The 24805-nt window shown below is 39.0% G+C and overlaps 2 protein-coding genes across 11 annotated transcripts in view; both read right to left on the bottom strand.

Moving 5' to 3' along the window:
- Window positions 1-7311, bottom strand: part of kdm4aa (lysine (K)-specific demethylase 4A, genome duplicate a) — a 30984-nt gene extending 23673 nt beyond the window's left edge. For 2 of the 3 annotated variants that reach the window (XM_076722960.1, XM_076722958.1), the window contains exons 1-7: window positions 7182-7311; window positions 5598-5762; window positions 4370-4545; window positions 4064-4178; window positions 3665-3858; window positions 2839-2888; window positions 124-227 (exon numbers count right to left, since the gene is read on the bottom strand). In XM_076722960.1, coding sequence (XP_076579075.1) covers window positions 124-227; window positions 2839-2888; window positions 3665-3858; window positions 4064-4178; window positions 4370-4545; window positions 5598-5735 — 777 coding nt within the window. In that variant the 5' untranslated portion in view covers window positions 5736-5762; window positions 7182-7311. The remainder of the gene's footprint in view (window positions 1-123; window positions 228-2838; window positions 2889-3664; window positions 3859-4063; window positions 4179-4369; window positions 4546-5597; window positions 5763-7181) is intronic. The other variant, XM_076722959.1, reaches the window with a different exon arrangement.
- Window positions 7312-8488: 1177 nt separating this feature from the next.
- The window catches only part of ptprfa (protein tyrosine phosphatase receptor type Fa), a 328374-nt gene continuing 312057 nt past the window's right edge, over window positions 8489-24805 (bottom strand). For all 8 annotated transcript variants that reach the window (XM_076722953.1, XM_076722954.1, XM_076722952.1 and 5 more), the window contains 5 exons: window positions 20931-21057; window positions 14624-14749; window positions 13578-13732; window positions 11616-11751; window positions 8489-11281 (listed from right to left, as the gene is read on the bottom strand). In XM_076722953.1, the coding sequence (XP_076579068.1) occupies window positions 11213-11281; window positions 11616-11751; window positions 13578-13732; window positions 14624-14749; window positions 20931-21057 (613 nt within the window). In that variant the 3' untranslated portion in view covers window positions 8489-11212. The remainder of the gene's footprint in view (window positions 11282-11615; window positions 11752-13577; window positions 13733-14623; window positions 14750-20930; window positions 21058-24805) is intronic.

Here is a 24805-nt window from a genome sequence, read left to right on the forward strand (position 1 = left end):
AAGGGTCTGTTTGTTCAGCAATATGCTGTTCCACAGCTATATTATTAAATCTGCGCGCACAGACATGTTTATTTTTCTCTACAATGTCATAAAGTCAGCAGCACAATGTAAATATAAGGTCACCTTCTCAAATGGTATGCCATATTTCTTCAGGATTGAGGGTGAAATTAAAGTCATCTTGTGGCGCAGGAAGGCTTCACAGCTCTGAGCATTCCCTGGAAAGAACCCTGGAAATACAGGAAGCCATCAACAAAATCAGTGATGGTGACCCTCTCTGGTTGTCTTTTAAGTAAAGCATTTTAAGTAAAACTCTTAAATGGGACATGTAAATGCATTGTGGTTACGGTCTCTGAGGTACCGTCCTTAATAGGGCTGCAAAATATTGTACAGAGCTGAAACTGCAATCTCTTGCTTCTTTCTGCGATACAGATATTACAATATGAAAAAATAAAAACATTTCACTAGATACATGCAGTGTGCTATTCATGAGCAGATACATTATTACCACCCCCCCACCCCCACACACAGTTGTGTTATTTACATGTCATCTACCCTTTCTAACAGTGTTCAAATGTATGCTTAATTTATGCTTAAAGGTCCATAAAGGTGTGTGGGATTTAGTGGCATCTAGTGGTGATGCTGCATATTACAACCAACTGAATACCCCTTGGCACACCCTCCTACTAAAAATGCAAAAAAACACAGAAGGTCCTCTCTACAGCCAGTGTTTGGTTTGTCTGATCTGGGCTACCACTTTATTCTATTTGCATACAGATTAATATCTATATGCCAGCAAGATGAAAACACAGATCTAGAGATATGGACAGTGCAAGTCTTGTGTTAAGTGTTTCTTACAATAGGACACAGACCAGCCCCATGACAGGACCTTTTTCACTTTTAACCAGCATTGAGACGAGATGCCACTGATAACCAGAATACACACAACCAAGTTAAGCCCTAAACTGCCAGAGGAACTCAGGTCAGCTGACTCAGCTGAGTGCTGAGTGATCTACTGTAGGTCCCTTCTTAAAACATACTTTTATCAGAGCCTTTCCTGATTTTATTTGACTTTTAATAATATGAATAAATTTTATCTGTACAGCACAATTCATGCATAAAATGCAACACAAAGTGCTTCAAATAAAAGCAAATAATAACAACATGTGTGATAAAACAATGAAAACTAGAGAAAAATCAATAAATAGAACAACAAAACATAATGTAGAATTAAAACAACCAGATAAGGCAAAAAAAAAAAAAACAGCCAACACTTCAGGAGAAAGCGAAGAAAAAGATGTGTCTTAAGATCTCATTTAAAGGTGTCAATAGATTTTGAACCCCAAAGACCTTCAGGGAGGCTGCTCCAGAGTTTTGTGGCATAATTAACAAAGGCTGCTCTCTGTGCCTTTTAGTTCTGGATTAAGGAACAATCAAGAGGTTTGAGTCAGGCGATCTAAGTGACCTAATGTCAGACAGATAAGATGGGGCAAAGCCATTCAGTGATTTAAAAACCCGGACAGCACTTAGGCAGTTTCTCTCTTAGCTTTTTGCTTCGATAACAAAGATCTCAGTTTTATCCTGATATAGCTGCAGATAGTCAAGAGTGTGCAAAATGATGTCTGAGATACACACAATTAAGCTGTTGATAGAACTGTAGTCATTTGAGCTTACAGACATATAAAGCTGGGTACTGTCTGTGTAATTATGGAAATTCATTTACAATGTCTAATAACATAGCCAAGAGGTAGTACATAGAGACTGAAAAGAGCTGGACCTAAGACAGGTAGAGGATTTTAACTCACAGACAACTGTCTTCATCATTTCCAAGTCCAGTGCATGTTGTATTTGGATTTTGGAGTAATACTGTGAGGTTCATTGTCGATCTGAGTAGTGTTCGCTCTGATGGCTGCAGTCTTATCTTTAAAATAGGCAGAGAATTCATTGCATTTTGTTGTGCTCTGGTGTAGTGTACTACTACTACTGAGTAGTAGTTACTGGCAGGATTCATGAGACTATCAACAGCTGAGAAAAAAACTTGTTTGTTTGATTGTTACAATTTTTATGTCTAAGTTCAGAGAAATAGGATCGTCTAGCATTTCAACTGCTGTTACTATATTCTGCCATGAGTTTTTTTAAGATATCACAGTGGACCTGAACTTTTGTCTTTCTCCATCTTTGTTAAGCTTTGCAACAGTTTGTTTATTATTATTATTATTACTATTATTATTGTTATTACCATTATCATGAAAGCGTGTAAGTGAACACTTGCCTCTAGTATTCACCTATCAGTTCACTATGTGCTCTATTCACAGGGTGCAACTGAGCAGACCAAAACAGGCAGTGCTCATTTTCATGTTATGATAGGTGACGAGTGGGGTCTGCTTTGATTGTTTGATAAACTGATGAAGTTCACCCCTTCACTAGAGCATATCAGGAAGTGTGGTACACAAACTCTGTTTATGTATAAATCAGATTAAATTATAATATCAGACAGATTTTTCTTGTCATTTCGTCATGAACAATGAGAACCTTATGTTTTCCTCTTGTGTCTAGCAGCAAAAAAGTTGTGGCATGACATGTTTGAGTTAACTTGCCTTTGAGGGACTACTGCACATGCACACATCGTGCCATTGATGCTGAAACATACAGCCCTAGTCCATACAGTGTGGAGGTTCACTGAAAGCAATTCTGACTTTCTCATTAAAACAACCTGAGCACGACAAGCTGAAGTGACTTGTAGCACCCAGCGGTCAAAGGAAGATTAGAGAAAAATGTGATGAGTGCCTGTTGGAACATATTAAAATCCATTTTGGAGCTCGGCTACAACCAATCACATACCTTTGGCAAGTCGTTCCAGTCTTTTCCCGTGCTCTGGTGGAACAACATACCTGAAGAACAACAAAAATACAGTTATATTAAATACAATGGTGCCTGTGATGTCAGTAAAGCTTGTTTTACTTTGAATGATCTGCTTATTTAAGGTTGTTCGTTGATTTGGAGAACCAAGACTAAGTAATAACAATGGAATAACTCCTCAACAACACCTGAAGATTCCCATGCTCACAAAGGTCACCGTTTATTGCTGGGTTACTGTAATTTGCTGCGTTCACCAACAAATTCACCCACAATTGTACAAAGAAACAGATAAAGAGAATATGTTCATCTTTCAAAAAAAAACGTTTACTGTATCAGAGCAGAGTGATCCTGAATACACCAGTTACTGCGCTGAAACCACTTTTTGTTTCTGCACCTCCTCCAGCAAAAACAAAGCTAATTCATCATTATTTGTAAACTACGTTACTTAGCTGAAAAGAATACGGTTTACTGTTAAAGAAGCTTTTTCTTTTGAATTATTTCTAGCTCCCAAGCCTAATGATCTCTTCTGGTAAATATAAGAGCTGCAGATGTATGTGAATATTCATTATTTGAACACATAAACTGTGTTCATTTAAAATAAGAATAAAAATATACATATTTATCAGTAATTCTTAGATACGTATACACCCATTAGCTGACTGTTCTCATCCTCCCAGTGCTACTTTCACATACAGTTTATTGTCTCTCTAATAGCAATTTTGTTGTTAAAAACAAGCTGAAAAGCAGAAACAATGTGTAACACGTCTATGTCCAGCAGTGTGAGGGCGTGTCCCTGACTGTGCTGTACCAGGATTTTGGTTCTCCAAAGTGCAGGTAGTTGATGCTGTACAGATCCATGTCCTCTGTGTGCCAAGCAAAAGCACTCTTCCACATGCCAAAATAGAGGTAAGGTGTGTTGACTCCTTTGATCTTGATTCCACTCTCGCTCTCCACAGTGTCCAGAATGGTGTTGAGACGGCCGATGTTCCATTCGGTCACATCCTACAAAGGAGGGATTCAGCAGAGGCTGCAAATCACAATGACACTGATGTGTAAAAGTACAACATGTGGCACCTTTACCTGATCAGGGAAATAAGAAATTACTGGAGATGGCTGAATGTGTGAACATGAAATTGAACGGTCTGATTAACATGATGAAGTGATGTAAGTTCCATTTGGTGGCAGTACCCAACCCATGACCACTCACTGGATCATACAGTGTTCCACTGACATCAGCCCCATAAAGGGGTGGATTGAAGGTCAGGTTCTTCCAAAACTTCCTCTCCAGCTCATCAAAATCCCCGTATCGGGGATTGCAGAACCTACAATGAGAAATGTTTTGAGATATTCAGTGAAAAGTATTTGATGTCCAGGGAAAAAACTTTGATAATCAAAGTGATAGTTTTCGGGAAGTCACCCACTCTATCAGGTTGTCTGCATCATAATCTTAGAGTCATTGTGTGAAAAACATTTACTGATCAACTCGAGTTCACAATTCACTATGTAAACTGACTTGTCCATGTTGGAGGTCTTGCGGAACTCATAGACGGTCATTGGCTTCTTCTGGATGTTGTACTGTGTAAACAGTCCTGACTGGCCAGTCACCACCTGCTGAATGGGTGCAGGAATCACCAGGTCATCAATATCATCATAGGTCCTTCTAGGTTTCCAGCCTTTAGGTGGAATAATCTGCAAGAAAATAAGAGAACAGAAAAAGAATGAAAAGAGAAGAGAAACTCCAAGCGCAGACTGATGTGGAAATATTATCCTAAATATATCAAGACAAGATGTATCGCTCACTGATTGTTTCTACTTGTGTCAACTTTGCTATCGTCACTGAAGCTCAGTGTCACTGATGGTAGTTTAACAGTGATCAAACAAATGGCAAAGTAGATATGACTGGAATTAATTACTGTTATAATGACTCGGTGCTGTAAAAATTTAAATTATGCCAAATTTACATGTGAACTATTAGAGTACATGTAATTGCACTGATACACTGATACAACATGGGAATGTGGATTGATTCAGTTAAAACCTGTGCAGAGCTTCCCCAAGTGACTGTACCTTAATACTCTGCTGTTAAAAGATATAATAAAAACTCTTCCTCTATTGTGAAGCAGCCACAAGAACTGTTAAATGTGCATCAACGCCGTACTAAGATTCCAAACAAATGTCTGCTGCTCTCCTTCTTAGGTAGGGCTTTGGTTCAGGTGATGTGTTGGGTTAAATGTATTTTCAGCTTGAGTCCATTTCTGCACTGCATGTCCTGTTTTGGGTTACAATTATTATTTCGATTATCGATTAATCTGCCAATTATGTTATCAATTGATTATTGTTAAGTCTATAAAATGTCAAAAAAATTGTGAAAAATGCTCATCACAATTTCCCTGAGCCCAAAACAATGTCTTCAGACCTGCCTAAGAACTGTTCATCAGAAATAACAAAGGAAAGCAGCAAACCTTTACATGTAAGAAGCTGGAACCAACACATATGATGACATTTGATGTTTTTTCTCAAAAAATTACTGAATCAACTGATCATTAAAATAGTTGCCAATTTATTTTCTTTAGATTGACTAATCGATTACTCGACTAATCGCTGCAGCTCTAGTCCTGTTCACTGCAAACTACTAATTACTAATTACTGAGGCAAGCAGCATGGTTAATAATGAAGTCCTATTATTTTATATGACAGCAGATTAGCCCTACAAACTACAAATCAGTATTGACCCGACTTACTTTTGCCATTCCAGCTTTATGTGCTCCTTGTGACTCCATATAGGCAATGTACCGGCTGAAGTCCTTGAACTCCTCTTTGGAGGGGGTGAACGTCATTATCCTGGAGCCCACACTCTGGGCTGGCGTGTCTGTGGTCATCCTGGGATTGTTACTCTGACCTCCGCTCTGATTAGTGGAGAATATGGACATGATCGTGGAAACATGTAGGTTACATGTCTGACACTCATGTTTGACAGTGTTTGGCTCACTTTAAAGCACTTTCTTCAACTCTTTTCAGCTTGTGACAAAACGTGCATCAGTTCTGTGCCATCACTTGACAGTAACAGACCATCTTGAGTTGTTCTCCAATTACAGGAAAAGTAAAGGGAGAGTATTACTTGGCCAATTCTCTGTTGTTACACCACTTAAGGTTAATAAAAGAGTACCAGTAAATCCTAGTAACAGGCTTGATGCTGTTAGACTCCATGGCAGCTTAGTGAAACTGTAATTTGGTTTGAGAGAAGACAAAAAGGAGTGATTTCACTTCTTTTTCTACATCCAGACCACAAGACAAAAACCACTATAGTTAGACGTATCAAAGCTGGACTCAGTTAACAAGTCAACTTCAGAGACTGTTAACAGTTAAAACCTTATTTCAGGTTTGTGGAAACTATTCGCTTTGTTGGAACTACAAAAAGGGCAAAATTACAGAACCACATTAGACCTGATCAAAAACTACTGTGCTCAAAACCAAAAACAAACTTATTATTGTGTTTCAGATCTGCGAAACCTTTATTCAGATTGTGGGGGGAAAAATAAAAAATAAATAAAATAAATAAATACATTAAAAAAAAGTCCAAACTGTATCCAAAGATAACACTAATGTTGTATTAGAAAAATAGTCACTACTTTTATGCATTCGCCCAAGTTAGCTATGATATTTAAGACTTAAAAGAGCTCAAAATCCCAAGAGGGTCCAGTTTGACCACAGAAGTTATGCGATGTGCATTACAGGAATCGACCAACCGAGACGATGCTTTACTTTAAGCTAACAGGCAACATGCCCTTAACTCCAGCATTACGGACATCACTATGAAACCCCTGAAGACCTGGGGGTCCGCCGTGTAATCGGGATTGGAAACGATCCTCGTTAATTCTGATGGTCAGACTGTGGTTGGGTCAATACGGCGCCTGTTACACACAGTGGCCCACTGACAGCGCTGCTTCTCGAGAAAAAAAATATATATATTTAGCTAGTTCGCTAGCTAACATGCTAACTACAGGGTAGCTTACTCTGCGCCTCGGGAATTAAAAGTGTAGTCAACAAAAAGCAAACCACTGACATATTCAGGAGTAAACGGCAAGTAACCGACATTTACAGATAATGCAAATCGCCCTGTAACCACGGACAATAATTTCTTGAAAGCATAGTAGCGTTAGCGGACTCAAGAGATCTGACAGCTGCCTCCGCTCTCAGCTAACGTTCACCAACTATCGTTAGCAAACATGGCTTGTTGCTGACCCTCAGTTTCTTGTGCACAAACTTAGAGTTACTACTACTTTCCGACAAGCAAACTCATTTTGAAGTGGCACACATTAACTTACACGCACTGAAATGTTGACGAGTTGTTATTTTCTGAGATCACGGGTAGTAGAGTAGAAATACAGACATCATCAGTCCGGGTAGAAAAGACAGTCCTCCATTATTCCAGTGACGCATGCCCAGTGTGCGTTTGTTTACATGGAGCTCAGCAGGTGGGGCTTCCGTACTTCCTCAACCAATCACAACGCCCTCTTTTCCAGAACATGCCTCTTGTGTTTCAATTGTAGAGACCTCAGCTGATAAATAGTGCTGCACCAGGGATTCCTAACCTGTCAGAGATTTAAAAACACACTTTGGAAGAAATACAAACATGTTATTTTACTTTTTCTGAATTCATATAGTGTATGTACATAGAAAGCCGTACAGTACCAATACCATTATACACAGCAATTTAAATCAGCACCCAGACCTCCAATTATTAAATTCACCCATAAATCACCTACTGTCCAAAAATGGACTGTAGGAAAAATCTACTGTGATAATCATCCCTGTGTTAAACACAGAGAATGGAGACAGCCATCCAGGTCTGTTGTAAGTCCGCTGTAAGAAATGTACAGCAGTGTATTCCTTACAGGTCTGCATTCCCAACAGAAATCTGTTGTTCAAACACTTAACACCTCCTGTCATAGTTTGTAATGAAAATGGCTACCTCAGTTCACAGATGCTGGGATGATATGTACACATGTAGGTGATGGATTAATGGAAAAACCCGAATATATCTCAAGACAGGTCATGGGCACAAGATCTCAACCCACTTAATGGAGAATGTTTTTTTATTATTTTAATTTTATGTTTTTTATTTTTAGTCAGATATTGCTGCTTTTATTTAAGAAAATATCACATTCCACTGATTTTCGTTACAAAAATTTCAGGAATATAAAACATCCCTCGGGAACTTGTTCCGGTTTTGATGGAGCCTTGTAGGAATTAAAATAAATAGTCCTCTATGACTTCTTTGTAAAAATTATTTTCTAACTCAATAAAATGTTTTTCATGCAAAGCTCTTGACAATCAAAGAGCCACTTCAGAATTCATAAATGTAATCTCCTGATACTAATTCAGTCTGATCACCATCTTTATCACTGTGACACACTGCTAATCTGGGCTGAAACACTACTCAACAGGAAAAAAGAAGAGAGTGACGTGAAAGAGGGGGAGAAAAAGAGAAGGAAAGAAGAGTGTGGAAGTGTATTTTGTAACTCTGCATTATTTTTAACATCTGTCCTCCTCAGAGAAGCAGAAAGGGCTGACACAGAGTGTCACCACACACCATGTTTTCACGAGCTGAGAAGTGAAAAAAATCAACAACTTCTATTTTAAAAACCCAATTATTCAACTTTATTAACATCAAGGTTTTCAAGACATTTTTCTCTGCTTCGTATTAACAAATAGAAAACAGATCATATATACAACAGATAAGACCCCTTCAGTTTTACTCTGTGAAATGAATTTGTCATATGGTCCACCCCACTTTGTCATCTCAACTGAAAACTACAGAGATCCACCGATGAACACCGATGTTGCATTCAGTCCTCTGTCCGTCTGCAACTCAGTGAGAAAATAGTTGAGCTGTGATATATCATGAATGGGGATCCAGTGCATCTGCTTATGTATCCTGTCTGTGTAAAGTCATGGATGTGAACAGAAAGGCGCAGGTCATAAGATGAGTGGGAAAGTCAGAAAAGTGTGAGGACCACTACATCACTTCCCTGTATGATGTCAAAGTTGTGTTGCATGCAGCATGTCGTCCACGATGTAATGGTACACTGTCCATACTGACTTTTCTTCACCATAACAGTTGTGGAATGCTCCAAAAACACCTGTTTGGAACATTCCACAGGTAAAAAGGTTCATTGGTAACAGGTGATAGTATCATGATTGGGTATGAAAGGGGCATCCTAGAAAGGCTCAGTCGTTCACAAGCGAGGATGTTCACTTTGTGAACACATGACTGTAGAAAGGACATGGAGTTGGGAACATTTCATAAAGCTGTTTACTATGTATAACCGTAAGGTCTATTGGTAAACACAGGTCATATGCAAATTATTGCATTCTGTTTTTGTTTACATTTTACACAGCATCCCAACTTTTTTTTGAAATTAGGGCTATATTACCATTATGTCTGCCAATTTTGTGAGATGATTAGAAACACTGAAAATTAGATTGTACGGTAAATTGTACGGTAGGTATTTTCGGCTAAGCTAAACTTACTTAAAGTAACTTTGGCTAAAAGCAACTGAGGGAAATGTGTGATTGTGTTGAACAGCCTCATCATACTTTCAGATTTCTTCCATATGATCTAATTGTGCCCGAGCATTCTTCCAAATCCATGATATTTTTTTTTTTAAATTCAGCTGTGAACTGTGTTGGGTTTAAAAACAGCCTGTTTAAAGGTAAATTCTTATCATCCTCTAAATTTTTCCATTGTCAAGAAATCCCATGTGCAGACCTGGACCAACAATGAATGTATCTACTAACAAGAATCATGTGTGTATAGAAGCCTGACACATCTTGTTCATCTGTGCCATACTGTGGTCCAAAAACGACCAAAGTACATCAGTGAACCACACTGTCACATTAGATGATGTGTTCCTTCATTACCCTAAACACACACACACACACACACACACACACACACACACACACTATTTTGAATCAATTCAACACTATTCTGCTGCCCCAAAAACTTACCAGTGTCAACCTAACAGGACAATTACTCAGTATTCTTTTAAACTTAAACTATATATTTGTGAGTCATTTTTTAAAAATACATGTCTTCAGGAGGGACCAATGGGCCTGGTGCTGAGAGTCACAGACAAGGAAGTCAGAAAGTATTGAGAGACAGACTAACACATTGTTGGGTCTGATGTGTTCATGGAATTTGTTAACAATAAGAAATCATATAATAAAGTCAGTTTTATCCTTTAAGGTTGAGCAGCTAAACCACTTTAACTAAAATTCAGCATTGGGTCTTGGTCTAATGCTCTCAGTTACACCTTGTCATAATTTGGAGTGTTGGAATTCTTCCCTGATGCCATAATGGATTTCTTTTTTTTTCATGGATGGAGCATGTGATCAGCATTTGACATCATCACACACACACACTCGCTGTCTGTGCTTAGTCATCCCGAGTGCACATTCAGAAGGCATGTGAAAACTATGGTGCACACAACCTTTTCAACAGCTCTATATTTCTTTTGTTGGAAGTCTCCATATTTCTGAAGGTTTTAAGAGGACAAGAAACTCTAACATGCTAGCAGTTGTTGAGATGTGAATAGTCTTTGCATGTATAATTGGTTTATTTCATACTGCAGTTCACAAACTTTATCTGTTTATTTTCTCTGTGTGGTAAATATCATCATCATCATCATCATCATCCATATCATTATCATCAGTCAGTTGAATGTGAAGACAGGAAGTCAAAACCCACATTTCCCCCTAAATAAGACAAACTGAGTAATGGTAACATTATAATATATCTATGGAACAAAAAACAATTATTAGCAGCTGTGACTATACGCTCTCCAGTATTAATAATTCAGAGGATGTTGAAAATACATGTCCTTTGTGCTAATAAAATAAAAAAAAGATAAGCACATTTAAAAAAGACCCATTAAGACATATAATAACCAGTGTAAGTGAATACAAAATAAATTCTAAATATTCATAACATTGTAATGATAAATATAAATGAAAATAGCAGAAAAATAGTTTTTGCTATTAGGAGGAGGCAGAAATTGGGGAGTGACAGGAGTATTCAGTCAAGAATCAGAACGAGGCATGACTACAAGTCTTTCAGGGTTTGTTTTTGGGACGTTTTGGTGAGGGGTCTGTGGCAGAATCATGGCACCAGTCCAGGAGGAGGTTGTCCTTCCCCCTCTCCTCTTCCCTCCAATCTCCCCTGTTTCCTGCTGTGATAACCTCATCAGTTCTCCTTGTAGCCTCCTCATCAGGCCGCAGGGACTGATGGAACTGAGTGGATATGGCTCAGAGGAGACACTGAACTCTTCTGAGGGTGTCCCTCAGGGTGGGGTTATGTTGCATAGTGATCAAAGCTTCCCAGGTACTCCAGAGCAGCCCGGTAGCACAGTTGGTACTGGTCCTAGTGACAAAAGTGGGAAGCCATAAGTTAAGCAGTAATAAATAATAAGGGCTACAGCAGCTGCTAATGTAAAAATGGTGTGTCAAACATCAAAGTGTGGTGGTGAAATGTAACTTCAGTAGATTTAGTTAAAAGCAATGTTTTTCACAGTGTGAGGGCATTGGAATAAAGCTGTGAACATGCACTGCTATATTATGAACTTTTAATGAATCAATTTAACATGCTGTAATGTGTTTTGTTTACCCCTCTATGCTCTTTTCTTACTGATATGACATTTTCCTCTGTCGTCTTTTATGTCCTGCCCCTCATGCACTCCAGCAGCAGTATATCATACCTCTGTCTGCACCATGGCCGGCCTCTGAGTTCGGAGTGTCTTGACGGTCTGGAAGAGGTCGACCACTCCCTCGTACCTCATCCTCTCCAGGACGATGCTCAGGGTGATGAACACACCCGTCCGCCCAACACCAGCACTGGTGGATACACACATTATGAAACTCTTTACACTCATTACACATCATAAAGTTGATCACACACATACATTTTGTATGTATTTTAGTTGACTGGAAGTTAGATTGGCACACGTTCACTACTGAATGTACAGTAATGATTCTTTAATTATGAAAATACCAAGCAAAAACAGATGTTAACAGGTCAAGATAAGCACAGTTTCATAGTGTATCTGTGTAGGTATATAGAGCCTACATCAAATACTTAGCATTAGTGAGAACTAATGCTAATGGGGAAATAAGTGATAAATAAGTGATAAATAATTTTTGTGACATCTGTACTTTACTAGGAACTACTATACTATAATAGCAACATTTAAATATTAACAACTCTATCAGAAAAAGTAAATAAAGTATTCCAATAAAGTTGAATAAAATCAAAGCGATGGGAGCTCAACAGACAAAGCTGCCAAGAACAAGTTTCAAATGAAACTAAACAAGAACCTTTTTCTTTTCATCTGAAGGCCAAATAAAATCATGCCAGAACACAGGAACCTGACAGTAATCACGCCACCACGCCCCCACGAGTGAGCTCAAAACAAAACGGATTATAGGAATAAGGAGTTGGATGTTGAACCCTAATAGCCAGCAGTCACTCATGCCTGGTGAGCCTTGCAAACAGAATCCCCTGTAGATGATCCAATATATGAGTTTAAATATAAATTCTACCTTTGAGAAACATTGTGTCAAAGAGGTCTTGAGATCTATAGTAATTTTTGAGGCTGCAGGTTGTGATGTTGTTATATTGGATTGCATTATAGTAAGATGTTTCTTTTTCTTTTAATAATACTTATATACAGTATTTATCTGAAATATTAACACATAAGAATAATGTTTTGACACCCACTGACACCCACACTTGTTTAACAAAACAGCATTAATCAAATAAAGGTAGAGAAGAATTGGTCAGTTAATCAGTATGCACATGCATTAACTGAGATTTCTATCATATAGGTACAGTGAATATAAGGCTGCAAAACAAACTTAAACTCATTTAATGTCACTATCTGTTGTTAATGCGGTCAAAGAACGGGATCCATGTTTTGAAATGGGTCTTCACGTCTTGAGACTCAGATGGAATATAAAATGAAAATATTACTTAAGAAATTCTAAAGCTGTGACTGATTGCCATTGTGTCATAATTAATCCATACATCCAACAAATGACACACAGAGTTGTGTTCTTAGTCAGGGAACAAACATACAGCTAATTTACAAAAGACGTCTTTTTTCCCCTTAAATCTTTTTTCCATACCCTTCTCACGATCAAGTAGCATTTCAACAACACTCAGATGTCTTTATAACAATACCAAGACATACAGATATTATTACTTGGCTTAAGCCTAGAGATTCTGCTTGGATTTAAGATCTCATAATTGATTTGTATAATTTCTAATATTTTAGCTCCTTCATACATGTAAATGAAGTGGACAAAATGTTGGGAACATGCTTCAATATCATGCAGTCCTCCATCACCACTGCAGACATACATGCCTACATGCTACAAAGTCAACTTCACATTAGGAAAAAAACAAAAAAACCCCCACACCATAATTCTAACCATTACTTGCCTAACCCAAACCCTTAACCTAACCTTAACTTAACCCTAACCTTTACTCTAACCTTAACCCAAGTCTTCATCCTAAAATTGAATGATTTACATTGTGGTAACCTGCATTGCAGCGAGTCCCCACAATGTGACTATGTAAACAGATTTATGTCCCCACAACATAAGTAATACATGGGCCCACATACACACACACACACACACACAGACCAACACCCACCCACCTGCAGTGCACAGTGATTGGTCCATCTTGTCCAAATTGCTCCTTAGTTTTATGGACTTGGCCGATGAAGTCGATGAATCCCTCCCCAGTTTTTGGCACTCCTTGTTCTGGCCAGTCAGTGAACTGAAACTGTCTGATGGTCCTTGACTGACCATCCTAACAAACAACACAGGAAAATGAGATAGATATCGTAAGTAACTCACACTCAAATCTACAGCCCACTCCTGTTAGCTGCGGTACACACCAGATTAGTGGGGTAACACATTATCAAGGATAAAGAAATTACTACAATTACTTTCACTTTATTTAATACAGACTTCAGAGTTTTCTTTTACCACAAACTATCTTATTTAAAATTTTGTTTTTATTTTGAAAATACTGACACACAAGCAAGAATATAGCAGGTACAATTTCAAAGTAAAGTTGAGAAAATAGTCAGAATGTAAAAAAAAATAATCAAATACTCAAAAAAAAAAGAAAAAAGAAAAAAAAAGCATACATAAATTAATATTTACCAGTCCAATATTCCTTACTCCCTCTAGACCATACAAGAAATAACCTTTTGTATCATGGAACTCATCTAATTAACTTTCAAGCTTAATAATTTAAATTTAAATATTTTCCCAAATTGGGATCAATAAAGAAGCAGTCCAAGTCTCAGTCTAATGTGTCTCACAACAAAAGCTATTTTTTCTGTCAATCTGAGTTTCTCTTTTCATGGAACTCCTTGGAAACACATTTTTACTTTTAATTAAAAAAATTTACATGTATTAGTTTCAAAGCCATGAAGAACAATCCTGTTTCTTACTAATATATAGTGTCTCAAAGCAAAATTGGATTGGAGCAGTGAAATTCACAAATGCTAAAAAGATGGATAAAAAAAAAGCCCTTTATGCAAAGAAAATGCCACTCTGTCTGCATGCTCTGTTACAAAAATATCATCCAAAGAGACATTGATGACCTTTCCAATTACAGTGAACTGAGCTGACACCATCTTCCTGCTGCTGCCTCAGCAACAACAGCAAAGCTTCACTGAGGAGAACCTACCCTGGCATCTGTGACTTTGAACTCTCTCAGGATGTACTGAGGCATGTTGTACTCAGCCATGGGGTCCACAACAAAGTACTGGTAGCGTGCAGAGCGCTCGGCAGGCCAGTACTGATGGCACTTTTCCTAAAGAATGGAGAGAGGACATGTATCACAAATGTGGTGCATGTAATCAGAATATCTGTCTGTTTGAGTTTTACCTGGAATAGCCAATGATATCAATGTAAAATTACTATAAATATAAGGCTTGGAAACATAAGTGACAGATTAATGTTCTGAAATGGGCAGACTGCCTCAAGAAACCGCAGGGCATCTGTCCATTTTGTTTTGGTGGTAGTCTAAACTTGAGATAGATGTATATGTGTATATGGGCAAAGGAGGTATACCATAAAATAAGGTATTAATTACCAGGTTGAGTAAGAAGTTGTAATAAGAGTAACCAGGCACAGCAGGCCTGTCAGTCTTTGCATTTCTCTACATTAATGTGGTGTGAGGCTCTAAGGAGAGTGATACTCAGTATCTCAAGAGTTTGGAGGGTGGCGTCTATTTTCTTGTCTTTTAAAAACCTAAAACACAAGAGCAAACTTGTGAAGAATAGATTAAACTGTCTTTATCTAGTCCATCGTAAGATGCAAACTTTAGCATGTCTGGCTAACTAGCTTAGTACCTACAGTGGTAACCAAACATTATGTCCAAAGGCAAATAGCATGTTAGTGGCTTTCTTCATTATTTTGTGGGGTGACAAGTTATATTAAACAGTTTGAGATTACCTACATGAGTGTGACAGTGGTGATGGTTGCTATTCCATCCATTGCATCCAAACAATTAAAAGGGTATGTTGGACTGAATAACTTTTCAAATAGCCTACACTTTTTTACTTTTACATTTTATCTTGAATAGCTCGCTCTGGGGTGAACTAGCTCTACACTGAAATACACCAATAATGCTGCTCCCTCAGTACATGACATGGATCAACAGCTGGTGAGGATGATGATGTTATACCTGGAACATGTAGTCTTTTAATGTTGCATCCTGTATGCAGCCATCAAGTACATATTTAAGACTCTTTCACAGGGAAACGTCAACTGGAGACATTCTTCTCAGCTGACAGAGTCTAAGCATTAGCATTAGATTACATTAGCTAGTTACACCTTTAAAATCATCATTTAGCTGACAAAATCCACTGTCATCAGCTAGAAATGAGAAGCTGGCTTTTGTTTACTTGTTCAAAAATTACTGTGAATTTCAATGGTAAATCCATATGTGCAGTGCGAGAATGGAAAACTTAACATGCGTAGCAATGGTAACCCGGGCTGCCAATATTTCATTTACTATGGAGTGAGATCTGGTATCAGTAAAGTTGGGCCATTTTTTACACACCACAGATGACCCAGTCATCACTATTCAGGCCCAAGGAATGTTCCTTCTACAAATTTAGCAGCCAAATTAACAGTTCAGCCAAATCAATAACCATGGTCAATGATGAATAAGTATGGTTGACAAGCATACTCTTGCCAACCTCCAGACATCATGGCGTAAGTCAGAAGGCCAGACCTAACCAGGGTCTGAGGATCTACCATCAGTTCATTGTTAATTTCAGAGACTGTATCCTGGTGAATGCACAGAGTAATTCTGTTGTTGAAAATGTGGATTTGAGAAGACGAGGGCTAAATAATTTAACCTAACCTGTCTTGATTGTGCTATAAGTTGTATTTTTTATAAGCATTTCAATTTGTCATTGATGTGAAATTGAAGATCAAAGTAAGGCAAAACCCTACATACTCTACATGAAAGCTGTTTTTTGATTTTGGAGTGGTATAAGTATGGGCCTTTGTCGACTAAAGCCATACAAACGGTGTCCTTAGGGCTCTGGACAAAAGTTTGATGTTCAGATTTTGTCCTGTGTGCAGAGAAAGCCTATTCAATATTTATGATTATCTTTTTTCATGAAGCAGTGGCTTTGAGGCTCCCTCTTATTTTATGTGAGTCATGTTCAGGCAGCGTGAGAGTGTTTTAGCAACCGTGTTGGGTTAGACAAAAATGTACATGTGAAAAGCGTCAACCACGTGATTCTCCTGGTCAATGCGTGACAGTTGGCAGCTCTGACATAAACTAGGTAGGGAGGGGCTTGGGGTCGAAGGGTGTAATCTTATTGCTTGCCTGATTTCTGAAAACTTGGCAAGCCTGACACATCAACATCTAGATCTTGCGATATCTGGATGACACGATAATCTGTTCCCCACTCTATATCAAGTAATCCACGACACAGAGATTGTGCTGGCTCATGTTCAGTCCTAAGGGTTCACAGTGAACTGGAAGAGTAGAAATCTGTGGCCTCTGCAGCAAGCAGCCTTTCTTGGTCCCCACTCCACTGGAGATGGATGGGTGGACCAATGGTTGCACGTCTCACTCTCCAGATTATAGACAGTTTGGAGAAAGCAATAAGTCACTTCCAACTTGGGAAACTTATTACTGCTCACAGGGTATTGATGGCAGCAGCATCTGTGCTGATACCCTTGGGCCTGGTGAGGGTGCGTGTCATACAGTGATTGTTCAAGATGTTTCATCTCTGGCCAAAAAAAAAGGACAGGAGGATGAGGCTGCTCATCTCAGGCTGCAAGTAGTTTTGGTGCCTAAGCCTAACCAAACTGTGAATCTTTCAAAACTAAGACTGTGTCATAACTGTGACCATTTTGCAATTTTAAGTACATTAAAGGGTATTTTGTGGACCTGTATAAAATGCCGAGGAACATGACAAAGCAGTGTCAGTATTTCATAACTTGGGATGAAAATGTGTTAGAGTTTCTGACTATTTTTTGTCCATCTTACCTTTACCCACTCATCTATAACACAAACAGGATAACCAATACATCTGCAATTTTGATTGATAACATATGATAACATATTCTGACATTACTGACATTCTGATCATTTTCCAATATTTCAATATTTTCAAATAAAACTAGTCCACAGGAAAAAACAGATGTGAGGATGAAATGGCTCTTTTGAGGGAGAGAGAGGACCTCATAACCATGTTGCAGTTATTGTCGTCTGACCAATGCTTGCTGGGGTCAGTCTCTCAACAGTTAGACGAGACTGTATGTGAGACGTTGAGCTATGCTGGGGGTCCATCTACTTAAGCCAGTTACTCCATAACTCTGATAGTCTTTTAGACTGGTGTTTGGGCATTGATCTTGACCCGGTATCCTGGTCTATGTTGCTTGTCCTTCACTTCCTGCAGTCTCAGTTGGACCAAGGCAAGGCAGCCAGCACGATTAGTATTTTTGTCTCAGCAGTTTCAGTATGTCATGGCTTGCCATTGGGTTGGCATCCTTTAGTGCAGGGGTGGGGAACCTTTTTCCCTATCTCTATAACATCCTTCGGGGGCCAGACTGAATTACTGAACTCATATCACACCATACTCTACTATGGCTGGAACTTCTTCTCTTTGGTGAGGTGTCTGATGTCAGATGGTGGTGATGATGGTGCTACTCTCAGCTGGTTTTCCAGGTTTGGGTCAGTCAGTCAAAACCAAGTCTTTGCAAAAGTCAGCTTTGAAAAGAACTGCCCTCATTAGTAGGTTGATGGTTTGAAGCACAATGATTTTCCATTGTTGGTTGTCAGGCACATCAGCTGGTTCCATATTAAACAGCGCAGCAAATATCAGTTCTTTTTGTTTAATTTTTATGTCCTGACACCTCTCACCAAATGCTTGAAGGAGTTTTGCACACTCATCTGCATATAGATGTCACAGAGGCTTTTGCTTTTGCAGAGTAGGAAAATGCAGTGTTACCCCTTCACAGTCGCATTTGCCACAGCTAAAATTTCACTTCAAATTATTTCACATTTGAAAACAGAGAACTGAGAAGCTGTTTGGGACCTACAAGCTTGAGGTTCAGCTCTGAGGGGGACTTGGTCATGTCCACCATGAAGGCCAAATTACACAGACACTATCACTGAGTTCCACAAAAGGTTTTCTGTTCATCTCTATGAATTATTTGAGACAAACTGACTCTTTTACTTTGTCCAGTGCTAGCAGTTCTGCAGCTGCACCAAGGCACTCCCTCGTAATTTCTCCTTCTGCTTGACATGCAAACATACCTGCATAACACTGTCTCTATCACAATGTGGTCTTGTGAAAGCTGCTTGTTGGGCACCCAAACAGCACCCTTAGTCCAAGCACATTTGTCCTTGCAGCTCATCCAGTTTAGCATGGCCTTTTTCATCAATGTGAGTATGTCTTCACAAGCCAACTTAGACACAATGGTTGTCTTTTACTTCAATAAAAAAAAGTCCATTTCTCTTGGAGAGCACAACACTTCACATCTACTTGTGTTTTCTTGACAGTCACCATGATGCATTGACGTGATATCAACCGACACATGTGCGTTTGGGTTCAGGGATGACTCAGAAGAAAGTGTTGCTATACTATTTTCTTTATTGCGGAAAAAATTTCACTGCTTTTTTGTATTTATGAATTCCCTTGCAGGCTAGATCAAATGCTGTGGGTTCCCCACTGCTGCTTCAGTGAGTCACTTTCTGAAGGGAACCTGTCACTTGTGCACAGGCCATACCTTGCAGGCACAAAACTGTGACTTGCCTCTCATATAGAAGTCTCTCACTCATGCCAGATATGAGCCTATTGCTGACAGAGTTAAAAGCTTTGTCTCTCAAGAGAGCTTTTCTGAAACCTGTGTTCCCTCTCTAGGGGTATCACTTTGGCCTAACCCTGCTTTTTTAAATAAAGCACTTAATCCCCAGTTTATGAATCAACTATCAGAGGTGAGTCAGCTACAAATGCTGCTACTTTCATAGCAGCATTTGTCACAATGGTTGGTTGATGTAATTTCTCATGCTTACAGGGACAGCGGTTTCCAGTTCCGACAGGTATACAAGCCCACTTAACCAGTGTAACAACCTCATGGGCTGTACAGAAGGGCTTGCTCTTTGGGAGACATTTGTGTTGCCCCTCATGGTCCACATCATGTACATTTGTAAAATTTTACAGAGTGGATGTGACCTGTAACCAGTAAGCAGTGCTGTTCTGATGTCTATTGCCCCACAAGGTTTGGATAATGAGATTTTTTTGTTCCTCACACCCCTTTTGGTTTGAGTCATCCTATTGAGACTGTGGTGACGGTCAGAGTGAGGTTGAAAGAGTTCCCAAGTTGAATGAATGTAACTGTGGATCATATTTGAAATTACATTCTAAAATATACACAGTTGAACACTATGCACAAGTATGTATATACTGTGTGTCCCTACATGTCTGTGTAATTTCACATGGAGATATAGGGGCAAGATTAAATATGTGTATTTTTGACCACATGCTCATTGTTTGCATCTGTATATCATTCATGTGAGACATAAGCATATGCAGGTATCTATTCATATAATGAGCCTGACAGGTATGGAGACACAAATTAAATGCCACATATAAATGTATTTTGATTGTTCCCAAGTGTGCTGTGATTTCTGTACTTAAACTGATTTTCAACATGCTCATTTTTGTAGTTATAGTATTAATGAAAGAAATAAAACTCTAAATATACTTAACATCACAAGTTATTTTCAGACACCCCATTATTAGTTATTTAAATACACTATTTTGTAAGTTAGACACTGAAAAAAAAAAAAATCACTTTTTTAACATATTTACATATTTAAAGTGTGTTAAACAAATATTCTAAATGTATATTAATAATTATCAAAAGTTATGAGGTAATATAATTTAGGTTTACATAAAGTGCAGGCTACATTTAACTATACTTAATTAAAACTGAATGTTGTCAAAACAGCACAGTCAAATGCATTTAAGTATATTCAAGTATACTGTTATGCTAAGTGGCATTAATTACATATATCATTACTATATAGAAGAATTGCTGGTATTAAGTTACTCATCTTTTATACAAGAAAAACAGTACCAACGTGTAATCTGCAGGTACTGGGAAAATTGTTGAGCTTTTTAAGACCATTTTAAATGCTAGATTCGAGCAAACAGCAAGATACACTCAATATCAACTTAAAAATCATGATCAATCATGCCAAAATACTAAATTCAAATTTGTTCAAATCTTGAAATACATTCAAAATTTTTAGATTTCAAGCCAGATTTTTTGCCCAAACAATTTTACTCTGAGTTTGCACATTCAGAGAACTCTTGTTTTTTAATTTGAAGTGTAGCATACCTAAAACCAGATGTTTTAACTGTGTGATATGATTTAAGGCTTTGATTTTAGTTAATTTGATATAATACTGTTTTATACTTAATGACATGACATAAGGTGTGATTGTGATGTGTTACCCGTCCCATCTCGCGGAGTTTGGTGAGCATGACTACAATGGTTGAGTTGTGTTCCCACAACATCCTCCAGAAGTCCTCTGTGGTCTCAGCTAATGGGCCCTGGGTGGCCATGTACGCTTTCTGCTGCCTGCAAATTGGAACAAAGACATGTCTGTGTTTACCTCTCAGTGTTCTGGCAGCAGTGCTGTTACTTGGATTAAATTTCACCATTCTTCCTCTTCAGCTCTAGCTGTGGTTCTAGTGCAAAATTAAATTTTATAATGATGATGGTATGATGGTGTCCAGTCATACCTATGTCATCATGAACAGTCATCAAAAACCTTTAACTTACTGTTGTTTAGTTTGTTTTGCCCAGGCTGTGATTGGATGAGTTATGTTTGAGAACATGCATAGCCAGATGAACCTGCTAGGGAGTCCGAAGGCAAAAATGAGCTTAGGGCCCCTTTTCCTCCCTTTTCCTCCTGCTCTTTGTCAGTGTTGCCAGATTTGACTAACATCACACAGGCTGGTCAGAGACTCAAGCATGGCCAATTCTTGTAGAAGTAGCCCAATTTTTCAATACTTCCTTTTCTGGAGGGAGATTTTTAGTCTATATGATACAAATCAAGGTATACCATGATACTAATATTATAGCATTTTTCATACATGATTAAATGCAACACAAAGTGCTTTACAACAGTTAAAAACATTATAAAGGAAAACATAAAAACAGAGAAAACCCATCCCTCCCACCCTCCATATGTACATATGCACACCCACAACTACACACACACACACACACACACACACACACACACACTTGGTGTGGGGGTCCACCTGTCTGTCAGAGTCGGGGGGGAGCACCAAAGATGGCTCCATGGTCTCAGGTCTTCCCAAAAAGATTATTTCAAACCTCCAATTACTTCAAAACTCAGCTGCATGTGTGCTGACGAAGACCAGAGGGTGGGCCCACATTACACCAGTTGTAGAGTCGCTGCATTGGCTCCTTGTCCGCTTCAGGATCGATTTTAAGGTTCTTTTACTAGTTTTTAAATGTCTTAACTGCCTTGCGCCCTCTTACTTATCTGACCTGCTTTTACCATATCAACCCTCGCGGACCCTGAGGTCCTCCGGCACCGGCCTTTTATCCATACCAAAAACCAGAATAAAAACCCACGGTGAGGCGGCATTTAGCCACTATGCTCCACAGCTGTGGAACAGCCTGCCGGAGGGCCTCAGGACTGCAGAGACTGTTGATATTTTTAAGAGAAGGTTAAAGACACACCTTTTTAATCAGGCTTTTAACTGACCTTTAAATTCTTCTTACATTTTTATCATTTATCTTATGTTGATGCCTTTTATTTTGCTGTTTTATATTTTGTAGTATTTTATCCTAATTAATCTACTTTATTTATTATCTTATGTATTTTTCTTCCTTTAACTGTTTAATTTATTTTAGTTATCTTATATCATGCCTTTTACTTGTAACTCCAGTGTTTCCTCAGGGGGGTCCTCCACACTGAGAGCTGTGTCCGGTCTACTGCTGGGGGTGCTGTTCCCCCAGCAGCAGACCGGGAGCCAGTACCCCCTGCGGTCATAATCTGCGACAACTCCTCTCAGTGTGGATGGCCCGAAAGGTGCCATTTTCCTCGATCCTCAGTTCCTTGCCATGTCTCACTACTGTGTGTGTGTGTGTGTGTGTGTGTGTGTGTGTGTGTGTAGTTGTGGGCGTGCATATGTACATACGGAGGGTGGGAGGGATGGGTTTTCTCTGTTTTTATGTTTTCCTTTATAATGTTTTTAACTGTTGTAAAGCACTTTGTGTTGAATTTTATCATGTATGAAAAGTGCTATATAAATAAAGTTTGATTTATTTGATACTAATACGTGTAGCCTCTAACTTTTCACTGGGGGAAACCACCCAAAATGTAGCCCTGACTATCACAAGCTGCCCAAGTCTTTACCTGCCCAAGCAAATACAAAACAGTCAGACTCAAAGCAACACTGCCCAATCTGGCAACACTGGCCTCTATGCACTAGTGCTCACAAGTACCTGTCAATTCAATGAATGCGATAGAATACAGTGCATGTGCATTGTCAATCATGTCATTTCAGCCACAGCACTACAATTATAGTAGAAAACTACCTGGCACCTCTGCAGTTGTGTTTTAACTAAATACAAAATTCAAAATATGCACGTCTTCACACAATACCGACCAAGATAACAAGACAGATTTTTTTTTTATTTGCCTTTTTAAAGCTGCAGTTGGTAAGATCGAGAAGAGAGCAGACTTTGCCTGAAAATTTGAACCAACACAAGTTCCACGTCACTCCCCCTCCCTCTCTGCTGCACTCATGCCCTGCCTCCAAGCCCCTCCTCCCTGCGGCGTCTGCGCGGCTGCCGTGACAACCAGTAACGTTAGCCTTAGCTAACACTGCCCAGCCGCCACATCACAGTCGCTAACATACTGTACATGCTGCGGAGTGTTACTGTAACAATCACCATATTAGCTTTATGGTTATTTGTTGTCTTAGCTGTATATGCTGTTGTTGGCAGTGGTGGTATGGACAGTTTCTCCTTTGCGGGTGTCTGTTGCTTCGCCATAGCTTTCAGTAGCCTCCTGATGCCGCTCACAGAGCTGTTTGACTGAGTGGCAGCCGGCAGCATGAGTGGAGGGAGGGGGCGGTTCACAGCATGTGTGAGTTGTGATTGACAGATGTCAGACACTCCCTCAGACACTCCTCTGGCTCTGATTGGTTGTTTTGTGTCGGGCGCAGTGGATTCTTGCAAATCTCAGTAGGAGCAGTAGGTGGGATCAATGGAGCCGATTTTCTTAGCGTTTTTTTTTTTTGTTTTTTTTCCCTACAGATTAGATGTTTCGTGTACTGCTGTCTGGGCGTGGGGTCAGTTTTAGCAAATGGCAAATGACAAAAAATTACTTTTATACAAGTTACCTACTGCAGCTTTAATCAATGCATTAACTGGTTGATCGCCACTGATTCCACTGAAATGCAGTTTTGATTCCCCTGTTCATTTTGTATACATAAAATAAAAACTTCAAATAAACTTTCCCTCTACAACAAATAACACAGGACCCACATACAGGCCCTGTGGAGTTTTCTTCATTAGCAAGTCAATAAAACATTTGAAAAGCCACTTTTTGTTATCCAGTATTTTTTACATCCATTTTTACTTGCTTGCAGTCATCTTGTCTGACTTTACTGGCACATTGCAGTATATCTTAGTGTTAGTGTTGATTGTTGATAAATAGTGTGAAACCATTGGCAGCAATACACTACCCTCATGCAGATAATCACAACAGGGACTGAATAAAAACAGCTTCATTGCGCTTCTGGAAGTCAAAAGCTCCACATGGAAGGTCTTTAAGGTCCTTGCCATGTAACTTGGTAACGTACTTGAGTGGTGCATATTCCCTAGTAAATCTGCAATTATCCAAAATCTCGAAAACAACAGATTCTTAGGCTGTTGGTGCACTTGCCTCCAATAGTACTGCAAAAAAATATCAATTTATAATATAAACATCCTTTTTTAAATTAAAATAGTTTAGCTAGATTTACCCATCACAACATTCCTTTATTAGCTTCTAGTTCCAGGCAAGGACATTGCACAACTGTTAAATGAACCTCTCAGGTATTAAATTATATTTAACACACCCCCTTGAAGTAAATTTGATGAGTCAGCCATTGCCAATGTGTGCACTGATATTTAAATTGTTTTGCTTGAACACAGACCCTTTAACAGCACTGTTAACATAGCAGATGCCATCCCAGCTGCTCAGCCAGGCTCTGGGTGATCCACTGGAGGGCAGTGTTGAAGCATACATGGGGTGCTAGGGGTGGGGATTCTCTCAAGCTTGTGTGCCAGAGTGTCGGTG

The sequence above is a fragment of the Chaetodon auriga genome, chromosome 3 (genome assembly GCF_051107435.1).
Source record: "Chaetodon auriga isolate fChaAug3 chromosome 3, fChaAug3.hap1, whole genome shotgun sequence".
In the NCBI taxonomy this organism is placed as follows: Eukaryota; Metazoa; Chordata; class Actinopteri; order Chaetodontiformes; family Chaetodontidae; genus Chaetodon; species Chaetodon auriga.